Source organism: Vanessa tameamea, chromosome 25 (genome assembly GCF_037043105.1).
Source record: "Vanessa tameamea isolate UH-Manoa-2023 chromosome 25, ilVanTame1 primary haplotype, whole genome shotgun sequence".
NCBI classification, from domain to species: domain Eukaryota; kingdom Metazoa; phylum Arthropoda; class Insecta; order Lepidoptera; family Nymphalidae; genus Vanessa; species Vanessa tameamea.
The window spans coordinates 8,621,834-8,634,748 of record NC_087333.1 but is presented as its reverse complement, the minus strand read 5'-3'; the positions used below and the strand labels follow the sequence as shown (position 1 = coordinate 8,634,748).

Sequence of the window (12,915 nt, the reverse complement as noted above, 5' to 3'; positions counted from 1 at the left end):
ATTAAATATATATTTAATGACTGTCGCTTAGTAAGCATCAATATACAATATATAAAATTGTACGAAAGGCGGGTTTGATGCTAAAAGCATTCTCGACTAGACGACCTTAGGAAACGCAGGAAATATTTTATGTAGGACAAAAGAATAATAATAAATACAATGTATGTATTTGATGAATATATAAGTAAATTAAAATAAATGTCTCAAAGTATGTAATGTGATAAAATCAATTAATGTATATTGCAAATAAAACAATAATAAATAGTAATAAAATTTATTAAAAAAATACTCTCGAGGTACCTACTTTTAAGAGTTCACTTAGTGAAAACTTTCATGAGATTCGTATATAAAACTGCAGAAATAAGAAATAAACTTAATATTATTATCCATAAGTAGTTATGTTAGAAGCACATAGAATATACAGTTATTAATACCTTTGCAAAAAATTACACCTTTTTTTCAATGTATTTAATCAAGTTTATTTTTAATAATGAATCTTTGATGCTTCATTCTTGCCTAAGCTATCATGATATGTACAGTGATTATTTAAATATTATATTTAATTTATTAACATGATTAATTTGTACTACTAAATTTGTACATAATTAATTAAGTCGTTATTTACAAAAGATAGAATCCATTATTTATAAATAACGACTTATTATATATATGATATTTAATATGTTAATAACTTGAATATGACATTGTTTAAAAAAAAATTCTGTATACTTCTCCCATAACATATGTATTTCATAAATAGTCTATTACAAAAGAAGTCTTACAAAAAAATCTTTTAAATAATATCAGGATCCATTGTAACTATATATTAATAAAATCGTATCAAAAAGATCAAGAGCGAAAAGCAGTTCTTGCTCACTCTAGTGTTGCCATTCGAAAGTGTACTCTTCCTTTTATTAATTGTCATAACATTATTCAATAAAAATAGTATCTAATGATTTAATTTCAATTTGTAAGACTTCATTGAATAGACTTCATACAAAAAATTTGACACAAAGCTCTGTAAATACAATAAAAACACTATTGATTAAAACTATGTAACCAGTCTTTTGTTTACATTTATGTATAAAATTATTATGGCAATATCAACAATATTGTTATTTAGAAAAATACATAATTATATTGAGTAAAAACTTCTATAAACATAAAAACTTATATTGACTGATTCTGTTGAATTCAATCTCCAATCAAACTAATTTAACAAAAGTAACAAGCTCATATCAAACACATCAAATTAAAATGTCTACACAATATTTTAAGTCCTAATTTTCATTGAACGTAATGCAATATGTTCAATCAACATGATTGTATAAATGTCGTCAAGTGCCGACCCTTTGGCTTTCGGTGATTGGGGGCCCAAGTATGCTAATGAAATTTTAAATTAAACATTATATTCCATAAATATCGCTTGATTTATAAGACTGCGTGGTACACATTCAAGGCTCTGATAAAAGTTTTGGAGTTTATTACACAAAACTGTTTATGGGATACTTATAAGGCGCAATATTATGCAACACCGGCAAGTTAAGTCAACTCCGCTGAGCACAACTGATAAACAACTAGAGCCCTATCCTTTTTAGCTACATGCATCAGAGAGAGAACTTAGTAATAATAAATTTGTTCAACAATTTTCATGAAATAATTATTGGCATCATTTAGAACATATGAATTCTTAAGAATAATAAAATGCATCAAATCCTACTCAACAGTAAAAAATACTTACAGCTCAACAATATAACAATTTAGTCATCGTTAGCTAATTTCAGCAATCTCTCGATCAGATTTAAATGCAACGGTCACATCTGATATCGCACAGGTCTTCGGATGAAAGACTGCATAGTACAAAATCATGAACATTATACCCATCACATAGGGGACCACACTGAGCACCAAGACCGGGTAGAAGTAAACAGCTGCGCCGGTCACCTCATCCGAATACACGTACCATATGACCGAACATGTTAAATTTTGCAGGAAGCATATTGAATAGTATACCGAGTAACGATACCTCGTCCTGCCCTCCACGGGCAGGATGTACGTGAAGAGATACACTGAGCCGAGCGCGAAGGAGAAGGCCACCTCACACAGCTTGTTGTGGGAACAGAACGGAGACCGGTCGAAGACCTGCAGCCACGTCGCCATCACCAGGATGTGGGCGGCGCAGGCGACGACGGTCCAGTGCGGGTACAGGTGCGCCACTATTGATATGGAGATCACGCGACTTACTGGAAAAAACAATCATTGATTTAATACAAATTAATGTAACTGTCTAACACTACATTTTTTAATCTGATCTGTCGGTTGAACAGATTTAAATGCGATTTGGTATGGAGATAGTTTGAGTCCCGGAAAACGATATAGGCTTTTTTTTGCTATAGATAGAGTTCTATCAATTTCGCGCATCCCGCGCAGGTTCAGCTAGGGCGATATTAATATAATTTATACCCTCTAGCGCTCCGGCAGAGTAGCTTCCTACTAGTGAAAAAAAAAAATTAGAATTGGGTCATTACTTCCGCAAATTACCTCACACATACAAACAAACAAATTTTAATACCTTTTAATTGATATATAAAAAAAGCGAAACACGACTCCCTGATTAATCTCGAAATCTCAGAAACTATAACACATACAAACTTGAATCTTGGCCGGAAGGTTCCTTATAGGGTGCAGAATTATTATCTAAGAACGGATTTTACGAAACTTCACACCTAAGGGGTTAAACGGGGATTAAAGTAAGTTTGTGTTTTATAAATTTCGCGCGGGTAAAGCCGCAGGTTCAGCTAGTATTAGTTTAAAATAATATCGTTTAAAAAAAAAAGCACCAAGAGATTCGATCGACATTGTCGCGTCATTTCAGTCAGTCAAGTAATTTCAGTATAAATTATCGGCTTACGTGTAACGAGAAAGTGCCAGGCCGTCTGCAGGACAGTTCCGGGCCAGCTCATGTTGTCCTTGTCCTGCTGGGCGAAGCGCACCGCTCGCTGGTAGGCCGCCAGGCACCACCCCATGCCCACCACCGACGAGCATATCGACAGCACCTGGTGCACTGGAATCATATATAATATTGACTCACTGGAGGGAAATTGACACATCTATAATATACATATATATTTTTTATAACAACATCACATACATTACTCTGATCCCAACGTAAGTAGCTAAAGCACTTGTGTTATGGAAATCAGAAGTAACGACGGTACCACAAACACCCAGACCCAAGACAACGTAGAAAACCAATGAACTTTTTCTACATCGACTCGGCGTACACACTACTCGACAGCGGAGGTCGTCTAATCTATATTTATAAAAAAAAAAATTATACCTAAAACTTAACAACCAATCCCTAAAATGCGAGCGAAGACGAAGGCGACAACTACCGATTTATAATATAGCAGTCGCAATAAATAATTTATAAGTAATACTATGATACAGCTTCTGTACTCAGGATTCGCACCCAACGAGGGAACTGCGCGACGGTCACCAGAACTAACATGAATTTATTATACATTCAATAATGGCCGCTCGTTCTAAGCCTGGAGTTAATACTTGACTTTTAAGCAGGTATTATTATATATAATTGTATTTAACTAACATGTACAATCTATTTCAAACGTTGGTAAAGAGTAATTACTGAGTTACTCGCCGGTTCCTCTCGGTAGAATCTATATTCCGAACCGGTGGTAGCTTTACGTAAGTGCTTGTAAAAGTATACTGAATTCGAAGTGAATAAAATATATTTTTATTGATCAACAATATCGTTGTCAATACTAGTACGATCAAGTTACTAGAAGATTTCCTCATTTCGGAATTAAATTATATTAAACTGACTGTCAAGTGACTGTACCGCAATGATGGATTCATTTAAATTAACCGATCGAGTAAAATGAGTAGAAAAACAAAAAATATAATTATCTATATTAATATTATTATAAACGCGAAAGCAACCACCGCTTAAACCGGTGAACGGATCTAGGTGAAATTTGATATGGTGACAGTTTGAGTCCATTGGGAGGAGAGGGTATAGTTTTAAAAAAACGCGGGTAAAGCCGCAGGTTCAGCTAGTATCACATAAAACTGTATATTTGGTACATTATGATGGGTTTTATCTACTTAAAAAGTTTATTTTCCACTTTTCAGACCATTCAAACTGAACCCTGTGTTACAAAACATATTATTTAACTAACAAACACATATATCATACACAGCAGATATTAAACGTATTAATTTGAAATATAAACAATCTAGTTACTTATTTTATTAACGTTTACGTGAAATGTCCAAAAACACAACGAAAACAACACCTTAATCTTTCCAGGTCGCAGTCGAACCAACCGTTAACTGCATTTTGGGTTGTGAACAAAAAATTTTATAAAGTAACGGTAACAAACGCGTCCTTTACAACTAAACTTTACACTGCCTTATTGTGAGCTGTACTTATTTCGAGATCAAGATCCTCCTACTGTTTTCACACACACACACAATATCAGCCTGTAAATGTCCCACGGCTGGGCAAAAGACTCCCTTTGAGGAGAAGGTTTTGGAGAACATTTTGGACCAATGCGGGATGGTATTAAATCATGAATTATACTTTATAATTTGTCGTGATTCTTTTGTTACAACCGATCCGTATTCGAGCTGCGTCAGATAAACACCAAACCTTTTTTTCAGGCCTTGATTGCCTTGATCCAGTAGGGGATCATTAACAACCTGTTACAGAACACACTATGTCTTCCTACTGACACAACAGTCAATATTTATTGATAAAAGATGTAACGTCTAATTCTCATAATTAGCGTAACATTTCCGTACAAACCTGCTAAGTGGTCATACTGCCGCAGCAGTAAGCTCGTCTGAAGAACTTGCTGCGGTGCTGCCTCGAGAAAGCACTCAAATATCCTTAGCAGTGCAGCGTCAGAGTCTTCCTTGAGCATCAGGCCGTAATATACGCGCTGCGACGTTGGGTCCTTCTTTCGTTCAGCCCGTCTCGACTTGATCGCATAGCTTAAAATTAACTATTATTAAATCTCATCCAGCTAATAGCATCTGAAGGGCTTGATTGTAGAAACCCATGATTTTATATAAATAAGGGGTAGGTCAATGGTATTTTCCGTGTCCGACTATGACCACAGCGTCATTCTCGAGAAAAACTAGCCAACTACGCGAGGCATCGAATAGCACAAACGTGTACGCAAACCTTATAATCCGATGGAACGTTAAATCTGACACAATCGGACGATATTTCGGTCGCAGGACGAAGCATTCCGTGCTTCTGACCTTGCCCACATCCCTATGCTCAACCTGTTGTCAGGACCTAGGAACTCAGTGGTTTAATTCCCTTATAAGCTAGCCACTAGACCACCGAGACAATTTATTCTATTAATGTGCTATTGCACATTGTAAGGAATGGGTGAGGTTGTATATGTTATTTTAATTAAAATAGGGATGTCGATTTATTAAACAAAACAAGAAATCAGTGGTGGGCAAGGGCCCCGGTGCATAGGAAAATAATCGGGCTCTCATCGCCTCTTTAACTTATAGGAAAATAACGTCTTGTTGACGAATTGGCTGACCCGCTCTTTTCAAAGCTTAGCTTAATACACTAGCTGTGCCCGCGACATCGTGCGCATTTGAATTTAACCAAAAGTTATTGTTGTAGCATAAGTTACTCCTTTTTACATCAGCTATCTGCCCGAAAAAGTCCCGGAAAAAACCCTTCAGCTGTTGCAGAGATTAGCCGGAACAAACAGACAGAAGAAAATTTAAAAAAGGATACATCATACGCATTTAGTAAAATGCGATTATTTTAATATTACAAACAAACACTCCAATTTTATTATATGTATAGAAATATTCATATAGCAGTGAAATTATGTATATGTTAATGCTATCTACTTAGATAGACACTATGTCATTGAAACATTCAAAACCCCTAACCATTATTGCAAAACCAAGCAGATAGACCACAATACAACCAGCGGAACATCACAATGATGTTGAAATACTGATAAAAATGCCTTTTTATTATAGAATACATGTTGTAAATATTGTTATTTCCTTGTATGACTCATTATTGATAAAGCGACAATAACATTACAATTTCTGTGCATATAATTATAATATTATGAACTGAAATTAAGCACAAAGAGAAATATGTACTAATATATGATATGTACTTCTGTAATGTCTAAACGAAATATCTATTAAACCAATATATATAAAACTTAAACCTTATTTAGTATATAATATTAATATACAAACAGCTGCAAATTGCTGTTTAACCCATTTTGTATGTTCTTGCATTTCTTGAATGGGTCACCTGTTAATGTAGAGGTCACAACTACCCAAGTATATTGGCATTATAAGAAATTTTAACCATTCCTTACAATATCACCAGAGTGCCACTAAGTTTGGGGGCTGAAACATATGCCCTTTGTGCTTGTAGTGACACTGGTTCACTTATTATGTCATTGAAAACACAGCAACAGTAAGTATTGCTGTTTGGAGCTTGCACAAAGCCCAACCACTAAGTAAGATAAAATATGAATGTCTTGTATATAAATAAAATGTGAAATATATTCTCTTATACTATGTACAGAGATCTATACTTACATCAAGGCATCGGTGAATCTTAAAATGGGAGCCATTTGTAATACAAGTATGAATATCCGCAGCCATCGTCTTTTGGTAAACTCGTTCGATATTGAATCTTGTTGCTTATCCTGTGAATACCTGTACCGATGTTATAGAATAGAATGAATATACCCTTAAAGATATTCGGTCTTACAAATATGAAGTTGTGTAGTATATCTACATTGTATTAAACAAAGTCCTTTCACCCCATCTGTATGTTTCAATCTTTAAAACTTTGCAATGGATTTTAACAGGGTTTAAATTAATTTAAGTTAATAAAGAGGGAAGTTTATATGTTAATACATGCATATTATAATAGAGAAAAGCCGAGAATTTCTACTTTCTGGATAAAACCAAGAATTTTTATTTTTGATTGTTCTTCAATTGAAAAGTTGTATACAGCTTATTATAGCCGCGATGGGTAGCTAGTCATTGATATTTAAGTTGATGATCAAATTAGTCAGAAAATCCGTTTTTACGATACATATAAAGGTGCCAAACACTGATGTCATTCTGAATCTTTCGTAAATATCACTGAACTTACATTCTTATGGAGACCGCTGTGTTAACAAATGCTGGGAAAAGAATAAACGCAAGTGTCCATCCAAACTCCATCATCCTTCTCGATATAGAATACCTCACTGCTACATTTATGTCCAGCCCCAAATCCACAAAATGACCCACGATAGCCACAACATACATAATAATGTCTAAGTTTGTAATTGTGATGTTATTAGGTATCCGATCAGGTTCATCGTGAGAGTATCCATTTTGAAGCATCTTCCGCGCTGCTTTCGGCATTTTAAAGGAGGTAGGAATATTTTTTCATTAATAAAAAATATATATACATCGCGCAAAAACAGACGAGCGCTTTGTTAGTTTATTTGACAATTGACTGAAGTTTGAAAATTTTGAATTTGAAAGTATTATCATATCGATAATGTTGCTAGTGTTAAACGTTATCAATTTAGCAATAACAAAGTTAATAGAAAAATAAAGCATAAAATGATTTTTAAGGAAAGCGAAATTAATTACCATTAGTTTAATACTTACAGTCTTTATTAAACGTTGTGTAGGGGAATATGAATAATATCACACTGATTTGTTTTGTTGTTTCATACGGATTTAAACATTCGGAAATTGATAAAGCATATAAATTACAATCACTACTTATACATTTTTTTTGTTATGAATGTTATATAAAAAGTCACATAACTAACATTTTAATGTTTGTTATATATTTATTCCAACTCCCAGCATGTAATATTTGAAGATAATATATATATATATATATATATATATGTGGCATATATATATGTCGCAGATGCCATCTATTGCTGTATCTGACACTTATAAGAATGTTTAAATCGTCTTTAGTATGCTTGAGTGAAGTAGATGGATCCCGGGTTAACAGCCGTCATTGAAAAATAAAGAAATGATCAAAAAATATGAAAAGAGAATTTTAAAAGAGTAAAAAATTATTTGAGTTTGCTACGATGTCTCATCCATCTAATTACGATTCTCATAACGAGATCCTCATTTACCTCCGTTATATATGTTTTATTTATACTAAAATAAAACAAATTAATATTGTAATAGAAATAACTAAGCGTTTGCATGATGATAGGTTGTTTAATAAATCAATAATATCTTAAAATAATTAAATCAATTTTAGATTTAATAATTTAAATATATAAACATTTTAAGAGTACAAAGCTTTAATAATATCCAACGACGTTATATTAGCAGATAATAGAGTTACAAACAAAGACTGCTGTATATTCCTTAGCGTTGACAAGGATCTGAAACAAAACGAGTTGATTTTTTACATTTTATAGGTCGAGAGACCATTTACTGTTTTGTAGTTTATAAATTTAAATGTAAAAGCATGTTTCCATAACATTAAAAGTAATGTTTTATTTTCTATATTCAGTTCATGAGTTTTGCTGTTCATTTTATATATACAAAATCATATTATTACAGAGTTATTTGGCTTCGACCCTATTTATAGCAAGTGGTAGCTTCACTTAATATAGTTTGTTAAATGACGATTCAAAAGTGCTTGTAAAAGTCTACTTGAATAAAGTATATTTTGATTTCGATAAACATAGTCTTCTAGAACAGAAGAACTCACCGAAACGGAATTATTAAAAAAAAAAACAGATTATGTTAGATATATAGGTATTTCGAAAGAGAAATTATAGGAACAAAGGAATGTTTAAGAAATAAAGAAAGAGGTAATAATACTTCTCTTTTAGGAATCCAACCAGAGGGCTCCATTTCTCAGGGAACTGTGTATTTGTATGGTTTCGCCATTTATCCTTTACTAGATCTTCGATTGAAGAGTTTATCACCGTCAGAAATTTACATTTATCTACATAAAAATATAATAATATATTATTACAGTTATTCTCTGTTATTCGTTAAGAAAACCGAGATTGTTTTTTTAACGTAAATATATAGTATAGTAGATACCAACTATATTTATTATGAATTCTGAAAAAAATATATTCATGAATGAAATCTATTTCAGATTATAAATACAAATATAAAATATACCTTAAGACCATATAATATTGACTTAAAACTATGTTTACACCCTTCTATTCAGAGGCTTAGGTTTTGCCGGCTAGAAGTTGGCGTTTACTAATATTGACTTGACTGTCACCAAAATTCGGACGATACTAAATTGAGTTTTCTTAATTCGTTGGTTGAAAAATGTAATATTTAGTTTGTAATCTAATATCTAAAATATTTTCAACATTAATGTATAATTTTTAATTGGCTAAATGTAAGCGTTTTCTTTGGACGATCAAATTGTATATATACACTATAATATTCTATTTTAAATTTATATATATATACTGATACATTTTTAAATAAAATTCATTCCGATCCGACAAGCAAGCAAGTGTTATTTTACTATCAAGAAGTAACTACAAATAAGTTAGGGACCAGTACCCCTACAACCTATTTGGGCTATGATGCAGTCATCTTCTGGTAACTTGCCGTCTTCGTCTTTTGTGTATGGGACGTAATTGGTATAATACTTTATTGATATAAATTTGCAGTATTGACTTCTTGGGCCACATTACTTGCTTGCTTGCTTGCTGTTCGTCGCAACTCTATATTCTTTGACAATTGTCCCGCATCTGGTGCAGATCATGACTTTGGGCGATTGTGATGAAGCTGTTCTGACACAAGTGCTATACTGCGTTATGACAAAATATATTTGAGTAATTCGACTGTTTCGCCGATCGATTACTTCCAAAACCTCTAGCTTTCTGACAAGGATGAGTCAAAGCAGTGTCGTCATAAACCTTCTTAACTAGTTAACTAAGATGTCTTCCTTCTCTTAACCGGATAAACAGATTTATTCCAAGGAAAGGTCATCTATATATAGCTTCTTCTGTAGAAAGGTAAGCAGTACAATCAAAAAAATACAGAATAATAAGTAAGAATTAGTCTACACCATCGTGGTAGTTTCTTTGTAGTAATCACAGCGAAATCGGGGTCAACAGAATGATCAGAGTTACACGTTCATCGATTAGGACATTTTCGCAGCTATTTTTATTCATTTGTAATTTATGCGTTTTTTACAATAGTCCTTAATTGCGGATTTTCTTGTCCTTGTCCTTTAAATTAGAAATTTACAAAGAGGTTTTCATCGCTCTAACCTTTTTATGTTACCAATGCATTAGTCGACATTTTGAACTAATAAGAGAGTTAATTTCAAGTTAAAAAAATAAGTTATACCTAATTACAATCTCTTTAGTAGTTGTAAATTCTCTAAAACTTCAGTTATCGTATATGTTCACAATAATGAATGCTAATTAAATCTTATAACATGAAAAAGGTACATCTCACGAGTATGGACGTGAAGATTTCTAAACACCGCGGTTACCGAATCAACTAACGATTTTATTTTATTTCGCATTATTTCTGCTAAAAGAAACAATAAAACTTGTGTCTGCTTCATCTCATATGCCTACTTACCAGTATAAGTTTCGACGAGTAATTGTTCAAAGAAATATGGTATTAAATTGTTTAAGCAGTTCTGCACATCGTAAATGGACGCGTTCATTTTTCTGACGTATTGATTAGTTTTTATTTCAACAATGGACATTAGGCTCTCTTGCATGGTTTCATTGAAACTGCATTGAAGAAAAAATAAATAACAGAAAGCAAAATAGATTTATTTTAGTTCAACACCCATTGGATAGTTAGATTATTAATTCTCACGGGGTGTACATAGCTTTCAAAATGAGAAATAAGCGTATTGGCTCTAACATATTTACTAGTGTCACAATACGATACCAACAATAATAATAAGGTGTCTGTATTTATTAAATTTAGGGTTATGGTCGCGATTTTTATGCTACGCTACGTTTATCATTAAAATGTTAGTTTGTGCGGAGAATTAGCGAACTGCGTCTGAGGTCACAATCGGCTAGTTAAAGCTACCGTTCCTTTTATCACAACGCGAAACATAAACTCCTAAAACTCCACAAGCCTACAGCTACAAGCCCGTCTGGGTCGGTACGACCCACTCATCATATATTCTACTGCCAAGAAGCAATACTTTTATTACATGTAGTATAGTCGTGATCCGCTTTAAAGGGTATGTGAGTCAGTATAACAGGCACGAGATACCTTACAACTTAGTTATCGATGTTGATGGGGAATTGGCGATAAGGAATAGTTGATATTCACAGAGCCAATGTTTATGTGCGGTGGTAATCACTTACCATTTTACCATTAGGTGGTTTATTTGCCCGTCCGCCTATTTTTATCAAAATAAAAAATCTTTGTTATTAGACAAACGTGCTCAAAACGCACTTAAGTTTTTTTTTTATTTTATACATTAACAGCCTGTAAATTTCCCACTGCTGGGCTAAAGCCTCCTCTCCCTTTGAGGAGGTTTGGAGCATATTCCACCACGCTGCTTCAATGCGGGTTGGTGGAATACACATGTGGCAGAATTTCGTTGAAATTAGACACATGCTAGTTTCCTCACGATGTTCTCCTTCACCGCCGAGCACGAGATGAAATATAAACACAAATTAAGCACATGAAAATTTAGTGGTGCTTGCCTGGGATTGAACCCGAAATCCTCGGTTAAGATGTACGCGTTCTAACCACTGAGCGATCTCGGCTTAAGTAATATCGAATATAATAAAATTAATAATATACAGCAAGTAGCATACAGGACAGCTTGATGCAAGATACAATGAGCAGCCGCAACCTCATCCGGAAGTTCGTTAATGCATTTATTGACCGTGTCAAATTGTCTGATGTCCTCGAAGTTATTGATAACTTTGTGGAACTGTTTTCGTATATTCTCTATTTTCTCCACAGGTTCAATAAGACAATGATCTATCATGTCTGTCGCCTGAGGATAGGTATTAATATTAAGTATAGTATAAGAACTGGTGACTTGTTTACGCCCGTTGTTTAATTATATTAATCTTAGGCAGACATAAGAACTCATTTGTTGTCGTCAAGAGAGACTGACAATTTAGCAATGATACATAAAATTATCAATTTACTGGTCTGGTAGTATTTTGCCAAAGTCATTATACATAATTTATGACTAAAAGTTATCAAACCATACGTACCTCTTCCAAACTTATCACATAATTGGTGAAATCGTGAAAATATTTAATTTTATAAAATTTGATAACGGCCCCTCTTAACTCTTTGGACATTTCATTGTTCATAATGCGCACTAGGTCTAAAAATGTGTCCATCACGTATAGGGATGTGTTTTTTAAACTATCATAATTTGTACGTCCTTGGATAAAGAGGTCCTTAGCTACACTGTACGCCTCTGAGACTATATAATATTTTTCATCTATATTTTGGAATATATTTCTCGTGCACTGAATATAAAAAAAATAGGTAATATGATTATTGGTTATTTTATGCAAATATTATAATTTAATTAGAAATATTAAATCAAAAGATCACTGTAATAAATTAGATTTTATAATTTGATTATAATCATGTTAAATACAAAAAGAAAAAGGAATTGAAATTACTTCTTTAGAGGAAAGTAACGCCAGTAAAATTATTGTGATATCCCTCACTCCATGTAAGTGCCTCATTACAAATATTATTTAATTAAAAATACAAAACGAAATAATAATTTTGTCTTACACAGAATTTAATAAATAAGTCATCTGATCGTATATATTTTAATGTTTTGAGTTACCTATAAAAAAGAGATTTCGTGGATATGATTTATGTTCTTTCCTCTTCCTTTCC

The 12,915-nt window shown here is 33.1% G+C and overlaps 2 protein-coding genes across 2 annotated transcripts; both read right to left on the bottom strand.

Annotated features, from left to right (window-relative positions):
* Positions 1-725: 725 nt before the first annotated feature.
* On the bottom strand, positions 726-7,558 carry LOC113392862 (XK-related protein 6). The gene is made up of 5 exons (XM_026629457.2): positions 7,193-7,558; positions 6,628-6,747; positions 4,832-5,019; positions 2,912-3,064; positions 726-2,243 (listed from the first exon to the last, which is right to left on the bottom strand). Exons 1-5 carry the CDS (start codon positions 7,447-7,449, stop codon positions 1,771-1,773), a joined length of 1,191 nt encoding a protein of 396 aa, XP_026485242.2. The 5' UTR covers positions 7,450-7,558; the 3' UTR covers positions 726-1,770.
* Positions 7,559-8,323: 765 nt separating this feature from the next.
* LOC113402391 (uncharacterized) lies at positions 8,324-12,526 on the bottom strand. Its single transcript, XM_026642628.2, has 5 exons — positions 12,267-12,526; positions 11,856-12,040; positions 10,645-10,802; positions 8,896-9,022; positions 8,324-8,450 (listed from the first exon to the last, which is right to left on the bottom strand). Exons 1-5 carry the CDS (start codon positions 12,396-12,398, stop codon positions 8,351-8,353), a joined length of 702 nt encoding a protein of 233 aa, XP_026498413.2. The 5' UTR covers positions 12,399-12,526; the 3' UTR covers positions 8,324-8,350.
* Positions 12,527-12,915: the final 389 nt, after the last annotated feature.

What these genes read in the sequence shown, in the direction of transcription:
- LOC113392862 (XM_026629457.2), bottom strand. Translation starts at nt 7,449, where the DNA reads ATGCCGAAAGCAGCGCGGAAGATGCTTCAAAATGGATACTCTCACGAT. An exon ending in AGATTCACCGATGCCTTGAT is followed by an intron (nt 5,020 to 6,627) that starts GTAAGTATAGAT and finishes GTTAATTTTAAG; the next exon opens with CTATGCGATCAAGTCGAGAC. An exon ending in GCAGTATGACCACTTAGCAG is followed by an intron (nt 3,065 to 4,831) that starts GTTTGTACGGAA and finishes ATATGATTCCAG; the next exon opens with TGCACCAGGTGCTGTCGATA.
- LOC113402391 (XM_026642628.2), bottom strand. Translation starts at nt 12,398, where the DNA reads ATGGACACATTTTTAGACCTAGTGCGCATTATGAACAATGAAATGTCC. An exon ending in ATGTGATAAGTTTGGAAGAG is followed by an intron (nt 12,041 to 12,266) that starts GTACGTATGGTT and finishes ACCTATCCTCAG; the next exon opens with GCGACAGACATGATAGATCA. An exon ending in ATCTTGCATCAAGCTGTCCT is followed by an intron (nt 10,803 to 11,855) that starts GTATGCTACTTG and finishes TCTTCAATGCAG; the next exon opens with TTTCAATGAAACCATGCAAG.